The sequence below is a fragment of the Bos indicus genome, chromosome 3, assembly GCF_029378745.1.
Source record: "Bos indicus isolate NIAB-ARS_2022 breed Sahiwal x Tharparkar chromosome 3, NIAB-ARS_B.indTharparkar_mat_pri_1.0, whole genome shotgun sequence".
Taxonomy (NCBI): Eukaryota; Metazoa; Chordata; class Mammalia; order Artiodactyla; family Bovidae; genus Bos; species Bos indicus.
This window is the reverse complement of record NC_091762.1, coordinates 115492504-115518810: the sequence shown is the minus strand read 5'-3', so window position 1 is coordinate 115518810 and position 26307 is coordinate 115492504. Positions and strand designations below refer to the sequence as shown.

Genomic DNA, 26307 nt, shown 5'->3' with positions numbered 1-26307 from the left:
TCCCTGGTGGCTCAGACGGTAAAGCGTCTGCTTGCAAGGCGGGAGACCTGGGCTTGATCCATAGGTCAGGAAGATCCCCTAGAAAAGGAAATGGCAACCCAATCCAGTACTCTTGCCTAGAGAATTCCATGGACAGAGGAGCCTGGTAGGCTACAGACCATGGGATCGCAAAGAGTCAAACACAACTGAGCAACTTCACACACACACACACACACACACACACACACACACAAAACACCAATTTTACTTTAAAAAACTTATTTCCATGTAAATAAAAATATTTTAAGGATAAAAATCACAACAGAGATGGAAATTGCAGTAATGCAGATGTTATTTCCTTTGCAGACTCTGTACAATTCAAGTACTTAATAGCAATTTCTAGAATAATAACAAAACATATGGGAAATCCAAGCCTGTGCAAGCTCACACTTTGGGTTGAACTTGCTTCACCAATGGAATCACTGAGCAGCTGTCACAGCAAGGAGGCATTGTGGGGTTCTACCCGATGACTTCTGGGAAGATCCCTCCTCCTGCTCCCCTTGCCTGGGGTCCACTGTGAGGGTGAGACAGGCGTGCCCCAGCACACAGGGGGCCTGCCCACTGCCTGGGATATTCTGGAAGCCCAGCGGGGAAGCTTCGTCACTTGTCATCCCTGAATATTAATCAGCTTATTATGTATGAGGTGAATTCATTTATTCATGGAGAGGTCACGTTTGCAAATCTCCATCAATGTACAAGCAAAGCCGTCACATGGAAAAGACTCATCCACACAACTAAATTCCGATCCTCTATGTCGGAACTGTGGTGTTGGAGAAGACTCTTGAGAGTCCTTGGACAGCAAGGAGATCCAACCAGTCCATCCTAGAGAAAATCAGTCCTGAATGTTCTTTGGAAGGACTGATGCTGAAGCTGAAACTCCGATACTTTGGCCACCTGATGTGAAGAACAGACTTATTGGAAAAGACCCTGATGCTGGGAAAGATTGAAGGCGGGAGAAGGGGATGACAGAGGATGAGATGGTTGCATGGCATCACTGAGTCAATGACTTTGTGTGTGGACATGAGTTTGAGCTCCAGTAGTTGGTGATGGACAGGGAGATCTGGCATGCTTCAGTCCATGGGGTCGCAAAGAATGGGACAGGACTGAGCGACTGAACTGAAATGACATCAGGGATGGGCAGAAATTCTGTGAAAGGCCACGGAGCAAGTATCTGGGACTCCCCTGGCCACCAGATATCACGGGAACCACTCACTTCTGTGGTCACACCCACAGGCAACTCAGCCCTCCTGCAGCCTATAAACAAAGAAGCCTGTTATTAGAGACAGGCTGTGGGCCAGGCTTGAACCCTGGGTCCTGTCTGGGGACCTTTCATCACGTAACCCCTTGGGGGTGTCCGCTCTTCCATGGCCGACAGCTACCTTGCCCGCTGGAGGTCACTTCTCGGGAGAGCCCGTGTGCTTCCTTGCACGATTCTGCATCTGCTCACTAAGGTTCAAGGAGCCGCAGACGCTGGCCCTGCATGGTTTTCTGGTGGGGGTGTCTGCTCCCCAGCACAGGTGGGGACGGTCCACGTAAACGTAAGGTGAGGGATGAAGGGGACACAAGATCCCAGGGTCTGGGGCTGTCCTCAGTGGAAGCCTGAGCTGTAAGGGGTAGGCAGGGACTAACAGGAGAAACGTGCTGAGACGCACAAGAGGCTGGTGATCACCTGTGAGGCAGACAAGCGGAAAGCGAGGGCAAGCTTACAAAGCAGCTGACTGCTGAGCCAAGTGGAAGAAAACGCAAAGTTAAAAAATGGACGCCAAGGTTTGAAATTTAATAAAATGATGAAAGCAAGCATGGAACTCCTGCGATTTAATCTGAAAACTCGCTTGGACATTTAAAAGGAGAGCATACGTTGCCTGGTTTGGAGCCGTGCTGGGAGCAACCCTGCATTGCTGCTCTTCTGGGCTCGAGCAGTCTCCCCAGGACCAATGCACCGCGAGACTCCAGGACCCCGGCAGTAAGGGGACCTCTGATGAGATCGCCCGGCCGCCCTGCTCGGCCCCCAACACGCCTCGGCACCGGAGCTGGGGATGCGAAGCTCGGTCTAACCCAGATTCACCCAGAAGAGGCGGAGGCCGAGGATTTGCTTCCCGACCCCTCCCCCACCCCCCGCCCCACAATGAGAAACGGGACCCTTTGCCAGGAGCATCCTTGTCCCAGGCCTGGGATGCTAACCACCGCTGGACCCCCCAGCCCAGACCTGGGGTGGGGGTTGGGGAGATCGTCCCCTCCCTGCTGACTGCCTCCCCACCCCCCACCTCCTGCTCCTTTCCACCTGCACTCCCCCCTCGCCTCCAGCGACTTATCTCCCATCAAGAGCCTGTCCATGACTGTTTATCCCTCGGGCGACCTTCAGCTCCTTCAGGAGACATTTCCTACCTGAGGCACGGCCGTCCTGGAGCTAAGAGATCAAGACTGAGGCGACAAGCAGTCACTTCCGAACACTGGAGCCGGCTCCCGCCACCAGCCTAAGGCGCTGTTACTTTTGGCCAGACCCGACTCTGTTCTTTCCCTTTCCTGTCTTCCTAACATGAAACCTTTCAGTCGCTCAGTAGCTCAGTCGTGTCCAACCCTTAGCGACCTCATGAACTGCAGCACGCCAGGCCTCCCTGTCCATCACCAACTCCCGGAGTTCACCCAAACCCATATCCATTGAGTCAGTGATGCCATCCAGCCATCTCATCCTCTGTCATCCCCTTCTCCTCCCGCCTTCAGTCTTTCCCAGCATCAGGGTCTTTCCAATGACTCAGCTCTTTGCATCAGGTGGCCAAAGTACTGGAATTTCAGCTTCAGCATCATTCCTCCCAATGAACACTCAAGACTGATCTCCTTTAGGATGGACTGGTTGGATCTCCTTGCAGTCCAAGGGACTCTCAAGAGTCTTCTCCAACACCACAGTTCAAAAGCACCGATTCTTCGGCGCTCAGCTTTCTTTATAGTCCAACTCTCACATCCATACATGACCACTGGAAAAACCATAGCCTTGACTAGACAGACCTTTGTTGGCAAAGTAATGTCTCTGCTTTTTAATATGCTTTAATATGCTAGGTTGGTCATAACTTTCCTGCCAAGGAGTAAGCGTCTTTTAATTTCATGGCTGCAGTTACCATCTGCATTGATTTTGGAGCCCCCCAAAATGAAGTCTGCCACTGTTTACACGTTTCCCCATCTATTTGCCATGAAGTGATGGGACCAGATGCCATGATCTTAGTTTTCTGAATGTTGAGCTTTAAGCCAACTTTTTCACTCTCCTGTTTCACTTTCATCAAGAGGCTCTTTAGTTCTTCACTTGCTGCCATTTAAACCCTTTTTTTTTTAAAGGGGTCGAATGAAGACTGAGCATCTACAGTGAAGCAGAAATGATGTGCGTGCATGTGTGTGTGTCTTGCATGTTCTGTGCATAAAGAACGGTCCCTGATAAAGGTCACCCACGGGACACACGGAACTGGCGGCTGGACTGTCTCAGGATGCTCAGGGGTCCCCGAGTGCGGCCTGGCACCGAGGCACCACCCCCACAGGCAGGGCCGCCGCCCGCCCCGCACGGCGCGCACGTACCGTCCTGGAAGACGCGCTCCACGTTCAGCCCGTACGTGGCGCACGTCTCGTAGTACGTGCACCTCTTCAGGTCGCTGGAGAGCTTCCGCGCCCGCGCGTCGTCGATGACCCGCGGGTTGGTGGAGCTGATGGCGTCTGCAACAGACAGACAAGAGGCGACACGGTGACCTCAGGCGGCCTGAGGGCGCCCCGCCACCCACGGCCCCAAGGAGCTCAAAGCCCGCCCCTCGCTCAGCAGTGAGGGGACTGTTCTCAGGACCTGGAGTGATCAAAGCATAGTTTATTCCCACTCAGCTCAGACATGGGATGGCCAGCTGTCCCAGAGGGCCCTGTTCCTGAACAGAAAATAAAAGCATGTCCGCAAAGACCGGGAGGGAAGGGTGAGATGCAAAAGTGTTAGTGGCTCAGTCGTGTCTGACTCTGTGACCCCCGACACATGGACTGTAGCCCTCCAGGCTCCTCTGTCCATGGGATTCTCCAGGCAAGAATACTGGAGTGGCTTGCTATGTCCTTCTCCAGGGCATCTTCCCGACCCGGGGATCAAACCTGGGTGCATTGCAGGCGGATTCTTTACCATCTGAGCCACCAGGGGAGGGAAGGGTAAGGGTTAAATAAATGTGGTTCCCGAAGAAAACCACACGGTCACTACGTGAGTGGCCATCTATGCACAGGCACCCGCGAAACACGCCCCTCCACCAGCACCAACCCCTCCAGGCGCCCTCGGCCGCTGGACACGCGCTCGCGGAGGCCCTGCAGGTGCCTGTCCCATTCAGGCACAGGAAACCCCAGCGAACCAGAGGGACAGAAGTCTGTGTTCTCACGGAGTTGGTGTCAGGTCAGCCGGGGAAGGGGCCGAAAGTGAGACAGAGCCGAGAAAGTACCAGGGTTGTAGGTGGGGCACAGGGCGGGAGACGGGTCAGGAGGGCAGGGGTCAGGGAAGCGTGCCTGCAGGAGGTGGCGTGGCGTGGCAGCGGTCCGGGGCAGGGGGTGGCCAAGCATCTCGGGTTTAAGGGCGATCCAAGGCTGAGAGCAGGAGTGGGAGGTGACCTGGGGGGCTAGAGGGGGCCACAGACGAATGTGCGAGCCACATCGGGTCTGAACAGATGGCCTGGGTGGGCGGGCACCCCCACCTCCTGCAGGATCTGTGTACAGATGGGGAGATCTGGGCAGCAAAACAGACATCGGGCACCAGCCACTGATCTCCCGATAAAATAAACCCCATGCCCCCACTATTCGTTTTTAGCTTGGCCTGCATGAGCCCCCTGCTCCATTCATTCCAGGACTACCAAGTTACAGGGAGGGGGAGGGGGTCGGGGGCAGCCACGCGCCCGCACGCAGGACCAGAGGAACAGCCCAGATGCTCCAGCCACAGTGCTACCATGAGATGAAATGGGCTTTTCAGGGACTGTTTCTGATGCGACATTTTTTCCTGAGGGCATGAAGGCTCCTGAGGTACAGGAAACACCCAAGAGCTCTTTTAAAAAAGCCCACAAGCGGAAGTCTTCTCCGCTAGTCCAGGAAACAGCAGCAGACAAGACACTAACAACCTCTCAAATGTTGGCTGCAGCACAGGAAATGCACGAGGCGCTCAGCCTTTTCAGTATTAAATAGGAGAGGCATCTCCAGGGAATGGTACACTGACTTTGTGTTCACTTTCTCTTTTTCCTTACTCCCTGTTTGCTTTTCCTAGCCCCGTGGAACAGATTTAACTGACAGTTCTGAATGACCCCCAGGAAAACTAACTATGGCCTGTCAGAGAGATTAATTCAAACAGTATCTCATCCTGTCTCACCTGCTGCTGCTGCTGCTGCTGCTAAGTCACTTCAGTCGTGTCTGACTCTGTGCAACCCCATAGACGGCAGCCCACCAGGCTTCCCCGTCCCTGGGATTCTCCTGGCAAGAACACTGGAGTGGGTCCTGTCTCACCTACAGATTAATAAACCTGACTTCAATTTCATAAAGTGAAAGTGCAGTTGCTCAGTCGTGTCTGACTCATTGCGACCCCGTGGACTGTAGCCCACCAGGCTCCTCCGTCCATGGGATTCTCCAGGCAAGAATACTGGAGTGGGTTGCCATTTCCTTCTCCAGGGGAATCTTCCCGACCCAGGGACTGAACCCTGGTCTCCTGCATTGCAGGCAGACGCTTTAACCTCTGAGCCACCAGGGAAGCTCCGAGATTTCATAACACCTAAGGAAAAGAAATATTTTTTTTTAAGGTGGAAACATCTTTTAGGAAAACAGTACAAAAACAGTTAGAAACCCAGGATTTTCAAACGCTGTGGTGTATGTAAACTAGAAAATAAATGCACAGAGCATTCATCCAGCTTAGAATGTATCCTCACCGGGTTCCCCACAATGACCACGGCCTCCTTCCCTGGTGGGTGCCCACCCCATCTCTGTCCCATCCGGCTTCCATGGCACGGCGTCACGTGTCAGAAACAGACCCTACACTGGGGTGCTCTTTTTGTCTCATGTCTCACTCCTGAGACTCTGCATCTTTTATCTCTTTTTACAGCTCAGGTTTCACCCTCAAATCAATGCGATCCGCCCGTCTCTAAAACAGGCCATGTTTAACAAACCCCATCGCCTGGGCCCTGGTGAAAATCCTCCAGCTCCCCGATGCGACCCGGGAGAGAGCACATCCACCCACCGCCGGGTGAGGCCCTGCACCCCACGTGTCCTTGAACAATTAACTTGATTCCCCTTTACCTTCTGTACCCCATAACCTCCGACGGGGCCACAGGCCCCAGCCACCTCGGGGGGCTCGGGGGGAATCTGAGATGCCCTCACCACTGTCTGATGCCCCATGCGGTCTGCACAGCAGCAGGATCTGTGTGCAGGGTTCACAGAACACGAACCCACAAGGAGCTAACAGTCCCCGAGGGTGGAACCTTCCAGAAGCCCGCACTCACTCCACCTTCCCACCATGGGGCCTTCTAGGGTGCTCTGGGAATCGGAGGTCTGGGTAATGACCCCTCAGGTGAGGACTGTCCTTCCTGAAAACACTCAAGTCCTGCTCCTTTGGGGTGTGGCTTTGCTGAAATCCCAACAGGTCTGAGACAAGCCTTCCAGCCACAGACGCTTATAAAACTGAAGGAATGAAAGGGGGCTGGTTTCTGACCTCAGAGCCCCCAGAGGGACTTCCCCAGCCTTTACAGCCGTCTCCGGGGCACCACGAGGCCCGGATCATCCTGGCGGGAGACGAGGTCGGATTCCCCTTCAGCTGGGGCGGGACACACAGGGGCGACACGCACCTCCAAGGTCAGCGGCCGGCAAAGACACCCCAGCAGGACCTCAGGAAGGTGGGCCACATGGGGAAACAGAAGGAAGGAAACCAGCCTCGTGGTCGACATTGCTGTGCCCACGGATGCCTCCAGGGCCCCGTGAGAGTTCCTGCCTCCAAAGCCTGGCAGCATCAGTCCAGAGGCAGGGAGCCCGGGTCTGCGTGGCCCCCAGACTCACCACTCTCTACACCCAATCACACAGCGGCAGAAGACAGGCAGCAACTGGTCAAGGCGGCTTTCTGGCTCGGACTGAATGCCTCTGTTGCCTTTACTCTGGGGACCCGACTGCACAAGGGCACTGTGTGTCCTGAGCGCAGACCCCCGAACCCAGGGAGCCGGTAAGGAGATGCCCACACAGACGGCGTGTTGGCTCAGAAACGCCCCGGGCAGGCCTGCAGGGAGAGGGGGCTCACTGAAAACTAACGGCCTCGATCTCCAGGCAGCCTGGAAAGCAAGATCCGATTTCAGATGAGCGGCCCACTACAAAACGTTATGTGTCAAGAAGTTTTAGTCCCTTCACTGTACATCCAAAAGTATCACAACACTGTCTGGTAATCAGCTATAACCCAATACAAAATAAAAAGTTAAAAAAAAAAATTTATTTTTAGGAAGTCAAACACCCAATCCTGCACTTGTCCGAACACAAACCAAGGGCTCCTTGCGGGTGCGCCTTGTCTCGCAGTGACCACTAGAGGGCGCGTTGGGCATTAAAAATCTCTCATGTCAGCTGAGTGCAGAATTGATGCTTTTGAGCTGCGGTGTTGGAGAAGACTCTTGAGAGTCCCTTGAACTGCAAGGAGATCCAACCAGTCCATCCTAAAGGAAATCAGTCCTGAGTGTTCATTGGAAGGACTGATGTTGAAGCTGAAACTACAATACTTTGGCCACCTGATGAGAAGAACTGACTCATTAGAAAAGATTCTGATGGTGGGAAAGATCAAAGGCGGGAGGAGAAGGGGACGACAGAGGATGAGATGATTGGATGGCATCACCGACTCAATGGACGTGGGTTTGGGTGGACTCCGGGAGTTGGTGATGGACAGGGAAGACTGGCATGCTGCGGTTCATGGGGTCACAAAGAGTCAGACACGACTGAGCGACTGAATGGACTGAACTGAACTGAAGTCCCAAGTTGGTCTAAACCCATCTCTACTCTGAAGGCTTCAGTTATGAGACCACTGGTCACGACATATATGCTTGGCGGGGGATGAGGTCCCCTCTATGAGTCCCCAACTCACATTTTGCATCTAGCACCCTGAGAAGATGCCTTTAGTTTATTCCACCCCTTTTTTTTTTTTTACCCCCAACACACTTCCCCACTCCATGATCTTGGCTTATCCTACCAAGGCGTGGATTACCCTGCTCTCAGTCACATCAGACCTGGTGCCCTGCATATAGCTAACTGGTCCTGCTGCTCAAACACAGTGAGTTTCTTATCTGAAGAAGTCTCACATCAGGGCACGCAAGGGCAGACTGGATGTGCTCATTCCAAAGGAATTAACAAAAACAGAACCTGCAAAAAGAAATGAAGGGATAAATCCAGGGTTTCTTGGACATGATTATTTTTTAAGTTCCTCATTTTTCTGATAAAGCGGTTTTAAAGTTAACCTTCACCTGGTTTCCCTGGTGGCTCAGCTGGTAAAGAATCCGCCTGCAACTGGGTTCAATCCCTGGGTCGGGAAGATCCCCTGGAGAAGGGAATGGTTACCCACACTCCAGTATTCTGGCCTGGAGAACTCCATGGACCGTACAGTCCATGGGGGTTGCAAAGAGTCGGACATGACTGAGCAACTTGCACTTTCATCTGACTTTCTAAAACAATCCCTGTGACCCCTTAGTTAAGCCCCCAGCAGATACTAGCACGTCAATGAATCTATGATCAAGAGTGTCCTAGGTGATGTCACTTTACTAACAGATCAAGTTTTACGTGACCTAGAAAAAAATACAAAATGTACCTGTGCAGTAAGATTCTATGCTCTCTGAGGGATCTGCTAAAAATGAGATTTGGATCATAAGACATTAAGAAATACAGCAGAATAAAATGAAACTCGGCAATGTATGAAAAATCAGTATTAAAGGTGCAAACGTTAACAGAAGTAACTTTTTAGGTTGCTTATAAATCATACTACTTTATGACAGAGAGAATTAAATGCCCTAATATAGAAATTAGGCTTTCTTTCTTTCTGAAGCCCTTGGGGGTGTAGCGATGTGTTTTGTTTTCAAGTTGCCAAGTGATTTCTCCACTGAACCAAATGAGGAGACAGGATGATTGCCATTTCAGGGATTCTCCCTCTAAAAAGTAAGACTTTAGCAGGAAATTATTTCTTCTTTAGACCGTCTGCAAACCGCCCCCATCTCTGAAAACACAGGCCAGGAAGCCACTGACGAGGCTCAGTGGCCAGACCCCATGAGCCCCACCTGCCCAGAGATGCCACTCACCCTGGGTCCCTACCAGGACCAGCGGGATCTCGCTCGTGTTCCGGTAGCTGGCCATGCGGCTGTAGTAGTGGTAAACAGTCTGGAAACTGATCTCATCCTCCAAGCTGAAGACAAATATGACGGCGTCCACCCACATGGCAAACTGGGGAGAAAGAGGGCAGGTGAGCAGGTGGCGAGGAGGGAAGAGACAGGGAAGGAGCAGCATTGGGTCACCTTCGTGAGCACAGGCAGGGGGGCCACGCGTGGCGTCCAGCTTCTACCGAAACCTGCTTCTGAAGCATCGCTAATGCCCTTCTCATCCTTGGCACAACACACCTGGGTCAGGGCCCACACCTGCTTCCCATCCAGGCCACCATGTCTCCAAAGTCAAACCAGACCTTCTTCCCCACGGGAATGTCCACCTCTGTACCGACTCGGCCTATGGAAAGCACCCAGCACACACAGAGCCGACCTGGGGACCGATAGGCAGGGTGACCCCGCAGCTTCCTGCTGCACCCTAAATAGCCTTCAGAGACCCCCCAGGAAGCCACGCTGGGACCCTGAGAAGGGGCTCCTTCTCTGGGGGCCCACAGCTCAGAAGTCCTCCACCCCCAACAGAAGAGGTCTTCGTATTGTCAAGATCTGCTGCGGATGAACTATAGCACCCTTCGTGGGAATTACGACCCACTGCCAGAGACATTGACCAAACCAGTGAACAAAATGAGCAAAAAGGAGGGGGAAAAACGAAAACCCCACAGTGGCCCGGCTCTTTTATCATTTTATTCTTGTGTTACCTGCATCCAGCTGAATTCACATCAGATCCTCTTTCTGGCAAATCAGCCGGAGGCACACGTTAGCTCCTGTGATACCCACAGTCACCTTGGAAAGCTGGAGCCAAGTGACTGAAGGACCCCAGGACTCAGAGCTCCCCAGGGTCACACACACGGCACCAGGTACCATCTGGAGCCTGACGCCCTCCTCTTTAATGAAAGACCCAAGTGAAAATGGGGGGAAAAAATCCCATGTGCTTTTTCTAAAAGAAGCTGCAGCTCCAGCGCAAGTTCTGATGGCCAAGGCATCAGCTCTAATACATGTGGGCAAAGTTTCCATTGGTTAAGCTGGCCTGCTAAGTCACTTCAGTCATGTTCTACTCTTTGCAACCCCATGGACTGCAGCCCTCCAGGCTCCTCTGTCCATGGGATTCTCCAGGCAAGAACACTGGGATAGGTTGCCATGCCCTCCTCCAGGGGATCTTCCTGATCCAGGGATCAAACCTGCACCTCTTATGTCTCCTGCATTGGCAGGTGGGTTCTCTACCTCTAGCGCCACCTGGGAGCCCAAGCTCTGACTTCTACATAGAAATGAGAAGGGTATTCAGTTACCCGTGGAGATTCTATGTGACAGGACAGAATTAAACCTGAAGTTCAGATGATAACGACTAAACAGTAACAACAGCGATCACGGCTAATGAAACCTTCAGGGTAGGGTGGTGCGCTGGGCCCCCAATTCCTCAAGCTGGAGTTCCCTCTCCAGGGTGGACCTGGAGCCCCTGGGGACAGGTCTCATCACTATCTCTGGTCCAGGTGGCCGGCTCGCTGGTCTACCACTGGAGTCAGGAAAAAAAAGCACCGTGTCTGTGCCTCTCTGGACCCACCAGTGTCCATCCCTGGGCAGCGACCCTGGACAGCAGCGGTCCTGAAGCCACTCAGCCAGCTCTGACATGCGTTTCTGCACGTCTCTCAACTTTCTTCTTAGACTCTTAATGGTCGGAGCCGAGGTGTGCTCTCTGAGTGTGGAATTGCCCCTGCATACTCGGAAACGTGTATAAGCTGGAAAGGCGGAAAATCAGCCCAGGTGACTCCCGCACTTCACCGATGTCATTCACCTGTTCCCAGCCGCCGCCAAGGGAGCCCTGGTGACAGCAAGACAGACGTCCCACGGGTGAGGGTTGACTAAGACTCATTTAGCTTCACTGCCATCACAAAGCGTCCAGGACACTGTCAGATGTCAAGCCTGTCCTGCTCGAAGTAACAGACATGCACTGACCACGAGCTCTCACAGCTTCATAACCTACTTCTTTCCATGTTTAACCTGTCTTTAATGTTTCCTTATCACTAGCATTGACTACGCTGTTTCATCAAAGCTAAAGAAATCTTTTCCATACTTTCACATCTTTGCTATCAGAACGTACCTTAAGGACTGCTTTCTTTCATGACTTGACAGTATTTTTCTTTTAAATACTGGCATAGCTTATAATCAGTGACACTTTAGACTCGCTGGAACATGGTAACTCCACACCACTTTTCTGTAGAGCCACACACCCCTCATTGTATGGAGTTCTAGAACTTTAACAACCCCCATATTCAACATCGTTCACTTAAATCACTAAATTTAAGTGCACTTTCACAAACGGGTAAGTTCAAGAAAGAACACCAGGAATATTTTTAATATTAAGTTTACATTAATCAGTCTTGACTATTACTAGCCCTTACCTCCTTTAAAGTGTTTAACTGGTAAATTATTATAGAAATAAAGCCATAAACTAGGGAGTCAGTAAACCAAAGAAAGAAAATTTTCACACTCAGGCTGGCTTTTTTCCTCCACAATGCCCATTTTTCAAGGAACTCTCAAAGAAGTCACACCATGCTGCAGCCTCTGGTTTTCAGTGGGGAATGACCTGAGCTGTGAAGCCTGGTGGGCAGCCTGGTTGTGGTGTTCAGATTTCCAAATTCCACCCAGCTTTCTAAGTGACTGCACTGCTCCAGAGCAAATGGCAACCCACTCCAGTATTCTCTCCTGGAGAATCCCTTGGACAGAGGAGCCTGGCGGGCTACTGTCCATGGGGGTCACAAAGGGTCAGACACAACTGCAGTGACTTAGCATGCTCTCGAGATGGAACACTTATAAGAAAACGGTGGGAAGCTATAGAAACTTCCAGATACCAATGCCACTGAGTTGACAAATCAATACAAAAGCTGCTCTTCCTTCCTTCCTAGAAAAAGAAAGGGAACATCAGCCACACAGACCAAACTGCCCCTCCAGGTTTCTGGAAAAACAGAATTAGCCTCTCCCCAACGCTAGGCAGCATATTAAAGCGCAGAGACATGACTTTGCCAACAAAGGTCCGCAGTGGCACCCCACTCCAGTCCTCTCGCCTGGAAACTCCCATGGACACAGGAGCCTGGTGGGCTGCAGTCCATGGAGTTGCTGAGAGTCGGACACGACTGAGCGACTTCACTTTCACTTTCCACTTTCATGCATTGGAGAAGGAAAAGGCAACCCACTCCAGTGTTCTTGCCTGGAGAATCCCAGGGACGGGGGAGCCTGGTGGGCTGCTGTCTATGGGGTCACACAGAGTCATACACGACTGAAGTGACTTAGCATAGCATAGCATGGTTCTTCTAGTGGTCATGTATGGATGTGAGAGTCGGACTGTGAAGAAAGCTGAGCGCCGAAGAATTGATGCTTTTGAACTGTGGTGTTGGAGAAGACTCTTGAGTCCCTTAGGCTGCAAGGAGATCCAACCAGTCCATCCTAAAGGAAATGAGTCCTGACTATTCACTTGAAGGACTGATGTTGAAGCTGAAACTCCAACACTTTGGCCACCTGATGTGAAGAACTGACTCACTGGAAAAGATCCTGATGCTGGGAAAGACTGAGGGCAGGAGGAGAAGGGGACAACAGAAGACAAGATGGTTGGATGGCATCACCAACTCAATGGACGTGAGTCTGAGTAAATTCCGGGAGTTGGTGATGGACAGGGAGGCCTGGGGTGCTGCGGTCCATGGGGTCACAGAGTCGGACACGACTGAGCAACTGAACTGAACTGAGAAACCTCAGTCACAGGAAACATTTCCAGGGGCCGCTCTTTCAGCTCTTCTGTGCACACCTGCGGAGACAGAGCCTCAAGGAGGAGCCAGAGGCGCACGGGTCCCCAGTGCGGGTGCTGTACTCACCTGGGCCTCCGGGGGGCCACCTTCATCTCGGATCAGCAGCAGATAGCTTTGTCCGTCGACGACAATCTCTTTCTTGAACCTGCCACCTGCCACACACACACACACACAAAACACCTGGTTACACAGGAAAGACAGAGCGTGGGGGGGCAAACAGACGTGGGCTTCGCTTGTGGAAAAATACGCCCTAGACTGCGGCCCTGGAGGCAGCCCTGAGTGTTTAGGAGTAGCTTCAGATCTGTCTCCAGCAACCACTGGGCTTTGGAAGGACTACTGCCACCCCAGATTCCAATAGTCGTCTTTAAGAACCCATGATCGTTTGGAGTTAGAACACACAGGCTCCGCGCAAGGCCAGGATCGCTCGGGACTCAGGAGGGTGGAGCGCTCATGCGGGCTTTGTGTGCAGATTCGGGATGTCTCTCTCTCCCTGGGAACCCGGCTGATACAGAGTCCAAAAATGGAGAGCATCGAAATTCCTCATTCTCTCCTTGGGTTCAGGAAACCGAAACGAAATTTTCTTGTGCTGTGAAAAGGGCGGGGGCCTGGTCTCCACCGCGTGGACAAATCCCAGGGCTGAGAATCTCTGTATTCTCCTCAAGGGAAACCCAGTTCTTGGAGGGGAAACACACAACAGCATGGGGATGGCGTTTCCGTGTTCACAGGGCACAAGGGAGGGGCTGCTACCACACATGGGTTAGACAGAAGCTACTGGACGACACCTGCGCGAGACACAGCGGGGCGGCTGGCGACAGACAGCGTTAGAGACCTCGCGGGGTCAGGGGCGGGGCGGCCGCGTGGAGGGGGCGGGGCGACCGCGTGGTGGGGGCGGGGCTGACCCCTCCCGCCCAGGTGGGCGCACAGCCGCCTCCAGCACCTCCCGTCGCCTCCAGTACCTCCCATTGGCGTCCTGCGTCGGACTGCCAGCCCTTCCCCTGGACAGCGGGAAACACGCCCACCGCTGGGCTCCTCTGCCACCTCCAGAGACAGACCACCTCTCCACCTTCTGCGCTCTGCGCCCTCCCCTTCCCCGGGCTTGGGAATTCGCGGTCTCAAAGAGAGGAACGCGTCTCATTTCAACTCCCCAGGCACAGGGGCCTTCCAGAAACACCAGCGAACTGACAACCCCGAGCAACTGGACGCCCCCCGAGAACCACGCTGCCAAAACATCTCCGGCCCCAGAGGCTGTGGGTCGGGTCCCTTGCTAGCCCGAGTCCCATCTGGTTCGGCGCCACAGTGACCCCTGGACCATGCCAGCCTTCCCTCCCAGAGTTCCGGGGTTTGGGCCACCCCAAAGAAGGATCGGCCTGCAGGTGGGCTGAGGCCCTGTGAGGCTGGGGTGGGAGGCTGGGTGGGAGGTCACAGGGGTAAGTGAGCACGCACGCACGCACGCACGGCCACTCCCACTCGGGCTCCCCTGTAACGGGCAAGACGCGCTTGCTTACACAGCAAAACTCAAACACCAAAGAAAGCCTTCCAGCATTACGACGGATAAACTCTCATTTTGGTCCCCCTCACTGTTGATACGGGAAAAAAAAAGAGCACTCCATGGAGAAGCGCTGGAAGGACACAGAGGTGATGGTGCTGGGATAGCGCGTGCGCTTCCGGCTGTGGGTGGACCCACAGTGGGGTCCCTGCGCCCCCGCAGCTCTGCAAAAGGCAGGCGCCGTGAGCCCTGGCATCTTAGCACATGCGGAGGTCGGCCCCTGCCTGGTGAGCACAGGTTGCACCTCCATGAGGCCGCCCAGCTGCCCCGGGCATGCTGGGATCAGCAGATCCCGATCTGCGTGGTCTCCGGGGCAGGAGGGGGAGTGCCCGCAGGACCAGCACCCCTCGACTGCCAGCCGCCGCCCCCACCTCCCTGGGGAGCTGGCGCCCGGTGGGCGTCACCACTCGGCTACCCAGGAGTGACGCCCGCTGCTGGCCCTGCCCCTCCCCTGGGTCTCTGCGTCCTCTGTCTTACAGGGTAAGCACTTGATGGATTTCATGTCTACTGCCATTCACCTTCTTCAATATGTTTTCGTAGAGTCACGTTTACAAGTTATGTGTCCAAGTGGTTAGATCACAATATCAAGGTTAGGAAAGGTTTGCTCAGAGTCCTTCTGCTCCTCTGTTCCTCTGCTGTGTAACCACAAGCAGAGGCCTCTGATCTAACTTGTATCAGCTCTAAAAGGGCAGGTGATTGTCTTCTGGATCCCTAAGGGCACTTCCCATTCTAAAAATCACTATATATTATTCCCCTCTAAAATATGTAGTTAGTATGTCTCTTCAATGGAGAAGGCAATGGCACCCCACTCCAGAACTCTCGCCTGGAAAATCCCATGGACGGAGGAGCCTGGTAGGCCGCAGTCCATGGGGTCGCTAAAGTCGGACACGACTGAGCGACTTCACTTTCATTTTTCTCTTTCATGCATTGGAGAAGGAAATGGCAACCCACTCCAGTGTTCCTGCCTGGAGAATCCCAGGGACGGGGGAGCCTGGTGGGCTGCCATCTATGGGGTCGCACAGAGTCGGACATGACTGAGCGACTTAGCAGCAGCAGCATGTCTCTTCAATATTTTACAACTGCAAATATTAGACACTTGCAGTGGACTTGGGGGTGTTTTCTGGTGGTGTATGTACATCAGGAAACAAACGAAACACTCAGATGCATCTGCCATGAACCCAAAGGTTTGACAATTAGGTAAAAATCAGCCAGGTGTTTCAGCACCCAGATTTTGAAAAAGAATATGATTAAAAAGGTTGTATGTAAACAATAAACTCCTACTGCTGGTAGACTGTCAGGCTCAAAGGGAACACAGACCACTGAGTACTGGAGAAACGCAGCCCAGCAGGTAAATACTAGACTTTAAAAGCCATTTTCTATAGTTTGCTTCAGAGACACAAAGGGAAAAAGCCTTGGGATGAAGGCGTGGGCGGCAGCAAGCTGGTCTGCATTCATCAGGGCCACTGCCCTTGTTTTGTGAAATTCAAACCCACCATCTGATCCTAGCCTTGGATCTTTTCCTACTGAAATATTAGAGCACACCACCAAACTCTACATCTAATTTCATTTTTAATGTAGATTTATAAATGTCTGTTTTCTAATCCGATTTCCAATAAAGTCATCCCTCGGAATCCACAGGGGGCTGCTTCCAAAATCCCCTACATAAAACAGTGAAGAATTTTCACATTACCTGTGTACATCCTCTTGTATACTTTAAGTCATCTACAGATTACTTGTAACATGTAATATAGTGTAAAGGCCATGTAAAGAGCTTTAAGTACAACATAAATGCTATGTAAATAGTTGCCAGTATGAAATGAATTCAAGTTTTGCTTTTTGAAAACTTCCTGTAATTTCCACCCCCCCACCCCTCCACGTTTCTGATCCATGGTTGACTGAATCTGTGGATACAGAACTGTCGACACAGAGAAATGGCTATATCTTCCTGCAGGTCTGTTTGACAGGACTTTGCAACCATGGCCCCACCCCATAAACTTGTTACATGAATAACTGTCAACCTTCTCTGACTGCCAAATACTACTACATAACACTAAATCACCCGAGGGGTCATTTTATTTTTAGAGTGTGCCCAAACCTGACCCCTGTATTGGGAGCCATCGACAAGCACTTGGCTCAGCCCACCTGTGCACAGGTGTGCAGGGCCCGTGCACCGCTGTTTAACCCAAGTCCACAGGGGAAGCAGGGCTCTCTGTACCTGTGAGGACAACTCCCTGAGAAGGGAGACAGAGAGCACTCCATCACAAGATGGCTTCTGACCAGCAGAGGCAGACAGCACCACGTTAAAGCAGGCACAGATGGGTGAGCAGAGTCAAGTCAGTCTCTGGGCTTTGGTTTTCCTGAGTTTCGCTGAACAGCAAGATCGCTTACATCTCATGTGTACACAGAAAGGGGACATTCTTCCTGCCTAAATTCAACCTGTGCCTGTATGTGCTCCGTCGCTCAGCTGTGTCCGACTCTTTTGCAATCCCATGGACTGGCAGCCCGCTAGGCACCTCTGTCTATGGGATTCTCAGGACAAGAGTACTGGAGTGGGTTGACCGTTTCCTCCTCCAGGGGCATCTTCCCAACCCAGGGATCTAACCTGCATCTCCTGCATTGGCAGGTGGATAATCTACCACTGAGCCACCTGGGAAGCCCCACATGCAATTTTTTAAATTTCAGGTTCATTCAAAGGTTAGTTTTCAGTTTCCACCCAGAAAACTGTCCTGGGAGCCTCTGTTGCCCTTGAGCCTGGATTCTTAGGGGGGTCAAGGTAAAAGGTGGACCTGAATGTACCAAACCGAAGCAGGGATGCTGACATGGATGTGTTACGAAAGCTCACTGGACAGAAAAGATCAGTGTTTTGTTTTGTTTTTTAATATCTTGAAAAAAGACTTAAAGGAATCCCTTACAATCCACTGTGCTGTGCTTAGTCGTCAGTTGTGTCTGACCCTCAGTGACCTTTTGGGAGTCTTTGGAGCCTACAAGGCTCCTCTGTCCATGGGATTTTCCAGGCAAGAATTCTGACGTGGGTTGCCATCCCCTTCTCCAGGGTATAATCCACTGGTGACCAATTCCTCTCAAGGTTTCAAAGTTACTCTTGAGTCCTGGTCTCATGCTGGGGGAACCAGTTTTGAATCTAGGATGCTAGTGTAGGTCAAAACAGCTGAATTCCCTCTACTATTTAAACTCAAGCTAGGCATGATGGATCTACAATGGAATCTTGTTAAATATAAGAGCTGTTTACATCAAGAGAGGTATAATCATCTCACCTGGGTTGGCATTTCTGCTTTAAAAAGGGAAAAAAGAAAACTGAATTTTCCTATTACCAACAAAAAAAAAGTTTTGTTGGCAGTAAACACTCCCAACAGATGTTTGACATTTCTATGCTTTTGGCTAATTGGACTAAAAATTATTAACATATCATTAACAGGTCTCCAAGCAACAGCAAGCCTTATACTTTATAGTTTACAAAGCACTTCTCTTCCCACTTCATCTCATCCTCCTCACAGCATCTTACGGTGCAAATACCACCAGAACATCCACATCTAACTGGGTGGAAAAGAAGTTCAGACGCTGATTAGTCTGCCCCCCTGCCCCCGATAAAGGAGGGGGAGAGACCCAAACCCGCGCATGCCGCCCGGTTCTCACGTCTTCTCTCTTCTGTGTGGATTTCTGCTGTGACAGTTCATGGCACACACCATCCGCAAAGGAGCCTGGAAGCCTTGTGTAATTCCCTACACCCACAGGGCAACACCAAGAATGTGGGTGGTGGCGTGTATCTTTTTCTCATTCCACTCACCACCATGGAAGGAAGCTGTCTTCAGCTGCAAATGAGTCATCCCTGTGCCTGCTTGCTAAGTCACTTAGCGTCTGACTTTGCGACCGCATGGACTGTAGCCCACCAGGCTCCTCTGTCCTTGGGGATTCTCCAGGCAAGGACACTGGCATGGGTTGCCATGCCCTCCTCCAGGGGATCTTTCCAACCTAGGGATGGAACCTTCATCTCTTATGTCTCCTGCATTGGCAGGTAGGTTCTTTAGCATTAACGCCACCTGGGAACCCTTAGGAAACTTAGTGCTTAGGAGACTAAAAAGGAACAGACCTGCCCAACACTTTTTGTGATAGGGAAAACACCTTTGTATTTTGTTACAAGTTCATCATGAAAGGGATATTGCCTATAAGATTAAATGATACAATGGCCCATCTCCGGGAACCCTGCCTCCCAGGTAATGAGCATTAAGCAAAAATACTTGTGTTTAGCTCACAGGAAACATCCTGACCAGGCCCACCTGTGAATAATTGCAGACAGGAAGAAATAACACAGCCCCCTGCAGAGGCTGATCGTTGATGTTGTTCGGCTGCTAAGTCCTGGCCTCCAGTCCTGACACCTTCGCCGGGCCCCAGCTCAGGAGCGCCTGATTTTCCCAGAGGGACAGTTTCGAGATTCTTGTCGTTTCTGACATCTGCCCAAAACGTTCTTCTTACTTAGCCTAGTAATACAATAGAATATCTGCTAAGGGGGTCCTCTCCTAATTATTTAGGACTGGAGAGATGAGAGGAATACACTGGAGACAACAATGAATCTTTTCATTTCTCCCTAGGAGAACATAAAAAAATTAATCATGTGCCAAAAATTTCTTAAAATGAATTTTGCTCTTTGGTAAAAATACTGAAGCCTGATGCCTATCGCTGAGGTTTTGGAGAAGTTTTGTGTTGTGATATTTAAATGAATTTTGGATCATATATTTACACTGGGAAAGAAGTTTTATTGGTAACATATTCGATTATAAAATTTAACCAAATCAGACTTCATTTCCTCTGCCAATTTTCTTTTTTAAACTTATTGTTTTAAAAAAAGGAGGGGGCGACTATAAAAATGAACTAAGAGTAAGGATCCAATTAATGCGTGGTGATTAGTAAGTAAGTTCATAGGTGAAAGGCTCACAGTTATGACTTGAGGTGAAATGGGATTTAACACAAAGGCTACTGTCTTCAACAACTTCATTCCATCCAGACCTGAGTACGACAAAGACAAAAGATCAGGAAAGAAGGCAAAGTTCCAGGGTAAGAGGAAAGACTCAAATTTTGCTGTAACGGAATTTCCCTTTCTTCCATTTCTAATAAAAGAGATGGGGGGAGGAGAGGTAGTTAACAACCAGAAAAAAAAATTCACCATCCACCAAGAAAAGATGCAAAGCGTCACATAAACCACCTTGAAATCACTGGCCTTAAGAATAAAAAGGAGCAGGGCGGGGGAAGGGGGAGAAAAGGAGGGGACTTCCCTGGTGGTCCAGTGGTTAAGAATCCGCCTGCCAATGCAGGAGACAGGAGTTCGATCCCTGGTCTCAGAAGATCCCACCTGCTGCAGAGCAACTAAGCTCTTGAGCTGCAAATACTGAAGCCGGCTCGCTCGAGAGCCCGTGCTCTGCAACGAGAAGCCCGCACACCACAACTGGAGAGCGGCCCCGATCGCCGCAACCAGAGAAAGCCCTCGTGCAGTAAAGAAGACCCAGCACAGCCAAATAAATCAAGGAGGACCCCAGAGCCAGGTGGGCAGGGGCCCCTGGTCCCCGAGGGAGGAGGGATGCTATGGCCGGGGGCAGAGGGTCCTCCTGTCCCGGCCCCTGACCGTGAGGAAGTTCCAAGATTAGCAGCCGCTAAGGCTCTCTGGAGGCAAAGTGCCTGCAACACGCAGACTGCATGGAGGGGCCCCGGGGGGCAGCACACACACCCTCCCACCGCCCACTGGGGCGGGCGCCCAGCAGGTTCCTGGAGAGCAGTGGCCTGCCTGTAAGAGCAGCTCCCCTTGGTCTGGAGGGGACACCCTCAGAGGACAAAGGGCTCATGTTATACTCAGGCTCTCAGGGGAGGGAACACCCAGCCTCAGCCCCGTATCCAGCACTTTCTGGCAGGGGGTGGGTATCGGCGGTCTGAGGGAACAGGAGCAGGCACGGGGGGCGTCCCTCTGGTCCAGACAGGTCTCCTCTACCCGGTGTCCTGTTTCCCCAGCAAACCTGGTGGCGGTGGGGGGCTTCCCAGACCTCACCCAGGACAAGGCTCGCCACGAAGCCCTCAGGTGGCCCCAGCCAGTGTGAATGGCCTGAGAAGTACATGCATCCTTGCAATAGACTGCCATCAGGACCGTGCTGATCTCAGGAAAAGGGAGGGAAAAGCTACAGAAATGGTAAAGACATCATGTGAAGATACGGCAGGAGGAAAAAAGGGGACAGGGGATTGTGGGAGTTTCCTGGTGGCCTAGTGGTTAGGATTGTGGGCTTTCTTCGCTGTGGCCAGGGTACAGTCCTTGCTCAGGGAACCAAGATCCTGCAAGCTGCATGGCATGGCTAAAAAAAAAAAGGTCAGCGGGGGAGAGTTGCAAAGGAGCCTGCAAAACTCAAAGGGCAGATGGAAGAGAAAACCCAAAAAGCAGAAGGAAATCCCTTCCAGTCGCCTCCCTCCCTGATGCCACTCACTAACAGGCACTTAACGAGACGAGAGCTCCAGGAGAAGAATCTGAAACAGCGTCAGAAGAGATGGAAGCCTCTAGAATGGAGGACCAAACTGGCACTTTGGAACAAATGAATAAAATGTGGAAAAGTAAGGGAGAGAAGAAAACACCGCTCCAAGCTGAAATTCTGACAAGGAGGAACAGCAGGAAATAAACTCCATCAAGGAGACGAAAAGACAGAAGTTAATTGACAGGAAGACAAACGAAACCAAGGGAAGGAGAAATGCTGCCTCTGACAACAAATGCCCAACTAAAGAACTCGGTGAAGTACGGAGGGACTGTCCTGAAATGCAGGAAGACACGGACCTGCAGAGCACACGGTCTTCCAGGAGGAAACCACAGAGACTCTCTAAGGATGGAGCCGCGGAGGCCCTGCTGAAGAGCTGTCATGCCAGTCAAGGTGGGGGCTCTTATCCTGCAGGGGGGTTCAAGGTGCACCCCCAGTAACATTCTCCAGAGCCTCTGTAGGGGGTTGCAAAGTGGCCAGTGTAGTATTTTTTAAGAGATGTATGACTGGTTTTGAAACTGTGACAGTAACAACCAACTTGCACTGGCAAGCGTGTTACACTCTAAGCCACAGACTAAGACAGTGGCTCTGGCTGCATCAGGTAATCTCTCTGCAAAGGCAGAACCCGCTGCTGGGGTGTTGGGGGGGTTGCACCATCACCTCGGCCTTCCAAAAACCAGCAACCTGCTTTGGGACACATCCCACCTTCTTGGGAGGGACACGCTGGGTACATGTGCAGTGACAGTTTTTTGTGTGATGCAAGTCAGTTAAGCAACAACAATCAAATAGTTAACCAGCTGACTCCCGGGGATGTCACCACGCATTTAGTGAGCACCATGGTCCATGGGGCCCCTGCCTGAACACCTCTAGGGAATGAGTGGCTGATTTTTATTAATTCAACCTGGAATTTCAAGAACCTCACTGTTCCTACTGCTTCAACACTTCTGGATCTACTTCACGGAAGAGAAACCTTGAAATGGCAGAGGAAGTGAATGTATCTTTAAGGTCTCACTTGTGTAGTTCAGGTTTTCTTGACATCAAGTAAATACAAGCAAAGATTAACTGGGTGAAAAGGCAGATGTAAAATGGAAACAGGAGACCCTAAAGCGCTATTTTGTGTTCATTAAAACAGTTTCATTGCCATCCCTGATAAGCAGCGGGTCAGATTTATAAACTAGAACTTGTACGAGTTTTATTAATGGACCAGCACAAGGTGTCAGAGGGCTTCTGAAAGCATTTTGTAAAAATGGTACTGCTGCTCAAAAAGAAATCTGAGATTAATGTTTGAGGAAGTGGTTTGTTGCTCAATAGTCATACTGAACTTCCTTATATCTTAACTTCAAGAGCTTTGAGGAAAATGTAAATTGGCAGCTTAACACGTGAAACCCGCTAAGAGCTCTCCCCTCCAAATACCACCTTTTCAAGACAATAAACATGGAAGCCCTGGGCAGGTGCAGGCTGGCTGGTCATCATCAACTAAGGACAGACCCAGTTCCACCTTCAAGTTTTATTAGCTTTTCCTCTGTGGAAAAAAAAGGTGGGGGGCTTCCCTGGTGGCTCAATGGTTAAGAATCCGCCTGCCAATGCAGGAGACTTGGGTTCCATCCCTGGGTCAAGAAGACCCCCTGGAGGAGGGCATGGCAACCCCACTCCAGTATTCTTGCCTGCAGAATTCCATGGGCAGAGGAGCCTGGTGGGCTACAGTCCATGGGGTCACACAGAGTCAGCCAAACTAGCAACTAAATGACGACTAAACAACCACCTGCAAAAATACCCCCTAAAACTGCTGTAAGGTAGCATGGTCACAACAAAACATGTCTCTGTAATCCCGGCTGCAGAATCTCAGATATTACAGAGTAAACCATGCCCCACAGCATCAGTGATCCCAGAAGGCAGGCAGGTCCCAGAGCCTGAAGCATCCTTTCTCGTGACGATGTCCAAGCGCTCTACAGTGGAAAGGGGACACTTGCTGCACAGACAAGCCTGGACCTTGCCGTCCTCAGCTCATGCTCTAGGTGTGATGCCAGCGCCTGGGCCTGTAGCCTGTTCCCTGGGGCTTGGAGCCCCGGACACACTCGGGCTGCCCTGGCTCCACATGCTGGGACTCTCCTGCAAAACTGTTTTGGGAAGCCAGAACCCACCCCTACCCACAAAGTTCATACACCATCCTCCCCGGAACTGGGTGCTTCTCCCAGTAACTCAATGGCTGCTCCAACAGACAGGCAGCCTGCATGGCCCAAACCGCAGGAGACTCGGGGTGACCAGGGGTCTCACTGAGGCCCCTGAATCTGGCAGCTGAGCCATCAAGCCCTGCTCTCAGGACAGACACACACTCCGCTGTCCCGAGAGTAGAGGTTGACAGAGAAGCCTGGCAGGCTACAGCCCATGGGGCCACAAGAGTTGGACTGAGCAATTAAGACACACATGGTGTGTTCCTAACCTACCTGGGGACTTCCACGTCAGCGAGTGATGCCAGGAACAGAGTGAACAAGACAGGACTTTTTTTTTTTTTTAATATATATTTTCTTGGCCACACTGCACGGTACATGGGATCTTAGTTCCCCGACCAGGGATGGAAACCACACCCCTTGAACTGGAAGCATGGAATCAACCACTGGACCGCCAGGGAAGTCCCCAGGATTTCTGACTGTCAGGGGCAGTAGGAGAAAAAGGAAAGGGACGAGGCTTTTCCTTTTGGCTGCATGGGGAATGGGAGGGGACCGGGCACCAGGAACAGACACAGTCCGTGTCCCCCGGAACACACTGGGAACCCCCTGAGCAGATGACACAGCAGGGCGTCTGGTTTTGAATCAGCCCTCTGAAGGAGAAAACGGCCATTTCTCCAAAATGATGGGCACCTCCATATATTAATAGAATCTAATATTCAGGCGCTCATCGGAGCGATTGTGGGTTCAGCTCCAGACCACCACAATAAAGTACCACAATAAAGTGAGTCACAAAACCTGGAAGGTTCCCAGGGCGCGTAAGTTACGTCCGTACCGTACCGTCATAGACTTATAAGCGTTCAACTGCATCACGTCTAAAAAACCAACATACGTACCTTAATTTTAAGCCTCTGCTAAAAAAAAAGGCCGACCAAATCACCTGAGCCTTCAGCCAGCCACAAGCTTTTTGCTTGAAAACAGTTTGAAGTCTTGCAAGAACTATCAAAATATGAGACACGGAGGAACAAATGCTGCTGGGAAAAACCACCAACAACTCACTTGGTGCAAGGCAGCCGCAAAACTTCAATTTGTCTTTTTAAAAAAAACGGGGTATCTGAGAAGCGTCAATAAAGCGAGGGATGGATGGGTGACCAAAGAGGGAGGCTGTTGGCTGGACACTGAGTGCTCACTGCCGGGGCTGTAGGTGAACGTTCCAGCATTGACTCCTGTCTCTGAAATAGTCTGGTGGTAAATGGAATATATTTAGTGGTGCACATCTGTTTCCTTGGGCAAAAACATTCTTAAGGTTATTTATTTTTAGTGCGTTGCACATTTATTTTAAGCATCAAAAAGGATAAATTACACAAAGGACTGAGTCCGCAGGACACAGAGCCCAGCTGCTCACCTGGTGGCTTTAAAAAACGAGGCCAGGCCCCACCGGCCAGGGCCCGAGACGTGCCCAGGGGCAGGCGCCTCAGCAAGATGGGTGTGGGCGTGGGGTGGGCTGGCCTGCACCCACCAGGGGCTGACCAGACGGTCTCTCCGTCTCTCAGACGCGACTGCTCTAAACTAGTGTTTCCCAGTGTGAAAAGAACTTATTAAAAAAAAATTATTTGTGTCATGTGAGCTATATTTTTGAATACATTTAAAAATAAACATAGAACTGTCGTTTCACACACAGTCCTCTGCATGCAACTCAGGTGTTTGCTTCGAGAAAACTAAAACGGGCTGGTGGCTGTGAGTTGGGATCCTGTGGAGAAACCCAGAGTCCTCTGCAGGTCACACCTTGAAGTGTGGACACACCGCAGGGCAGGGGTCTCAGACTGTCTCTGGGAGGGGCTGCCGGACAGTCAATACTCCAGGCCTTGTGGGCAGAAGCCTTGTTTGCGTGGGGCGTTTTTTGTTTATTCTTAGAAGACTTTAGAAATGCAACAATGCCCCCCCACCCAAGGTCTGGGGTCAGCGGCCTGGGAAGCAGCCGGCACCTCCCCCTCCAGGCTTGCTCCCCCGAGAGAGAGACTGCTCTGCAATGGTCCCATTCTTGCCTTAAAACTGGACACAGGAATCCAGGGTTTGCACTTAGCAAAAGACTTTAAAACTTAAAAAAGAAAAAAGTGCATGACCTGTCACTTTGTATAAAAACAGCAAAAAGGATTAGTTTATTAAATTTTTTCTTTACCTTCTAGGAGTAAAAAGACATGACAGTTTAAACTACTGTGTGTCAAAAGCCTGTGTATATGTAACGTGGTTGTTTTGTAAATACACGTTTGTGCAGACTGCAAAAAAAGAGAGATGCATCCAGTCCTTTGACTGCATGGGCTGGGGGTGACCGCTGCGGGACAGCCGTCTGCCCTCGAGGTTCCTGCTGGGGACAAGGCCCTGAGCGTTGGGAATGTCACCTCCCATTTCCGGGGGTGGAGCTGGAACACTCTCAGGAACCGTCTCATTCCCCTGGAAACAGTGTCAGGACTCAGCGGAGGGTGTCCAGCCGGTGTGTCTCAGGACGAACACGCTGGCGGGCAGGAGGGGCGTCAGCTCCGACAGGCCCAACAACTGTTGTCTAACATGCAGTCAAGTCATGCTCTAACTGGTAGCTCAGTCGGAAAAGAACCCACCTTTAATGCAGGAGACCAGGTTCGATCCCTGGGTCGGGAAGGTCCCCTGGAGGAGGAAATGGCAACCCGCTCCAGTCTCCTTGCCTGGAGAATCTCATGGACAGAGAAGCCTGGTGGGCTACAGGCCAGGGGATTGTACAAGTTGGACATGACTTAGCTACTAAACTACCACTTAAAGCTCAAAAAAAAAACCCTTCTTGGGGCTTAACATTTCTCTAGAAAAAATGATCTGTCATTTTGACAATAAAACTTTCAAGACCCCAGTCTCCCT

At 51.3% G+C, this 26307-nt stretch overlaps 1 protein-coding gene across 7 annotated transcripts in view; it reads right to left on the bottom strand.

Moving 5' to 3' along the window:
- AGAP1 (ArfGAP with GTPase domain, ankyrin repeat and PH domain 1) overlaps positions 1–26307 on the bottom strand; it is a 562160-nt gene that overhangs the window by 330815 nt on the left and 205038 nt on the right. For all 7 annotated transcript variants that reach the window (XM_070780389.1, XM_070780391.1, XM_070780390.1 and 4 more), the window contains exons 4-6: positions 13259–13344; positions 9324–9465; positions 3601–3735 (exon numbers count right to left, since the gene is read on the bottom strand). In XM_070780389.1, coding sequence (XP_070636490.1) covers positions 3601–3735; positions 9324–9465; positions 13259–13344 — 363 coding nt within the window. The remainder of the gene's footprint in view (positions 1–3600; positions 3736–9323; positions 9466–13258; positions 13345–26307) is intronic.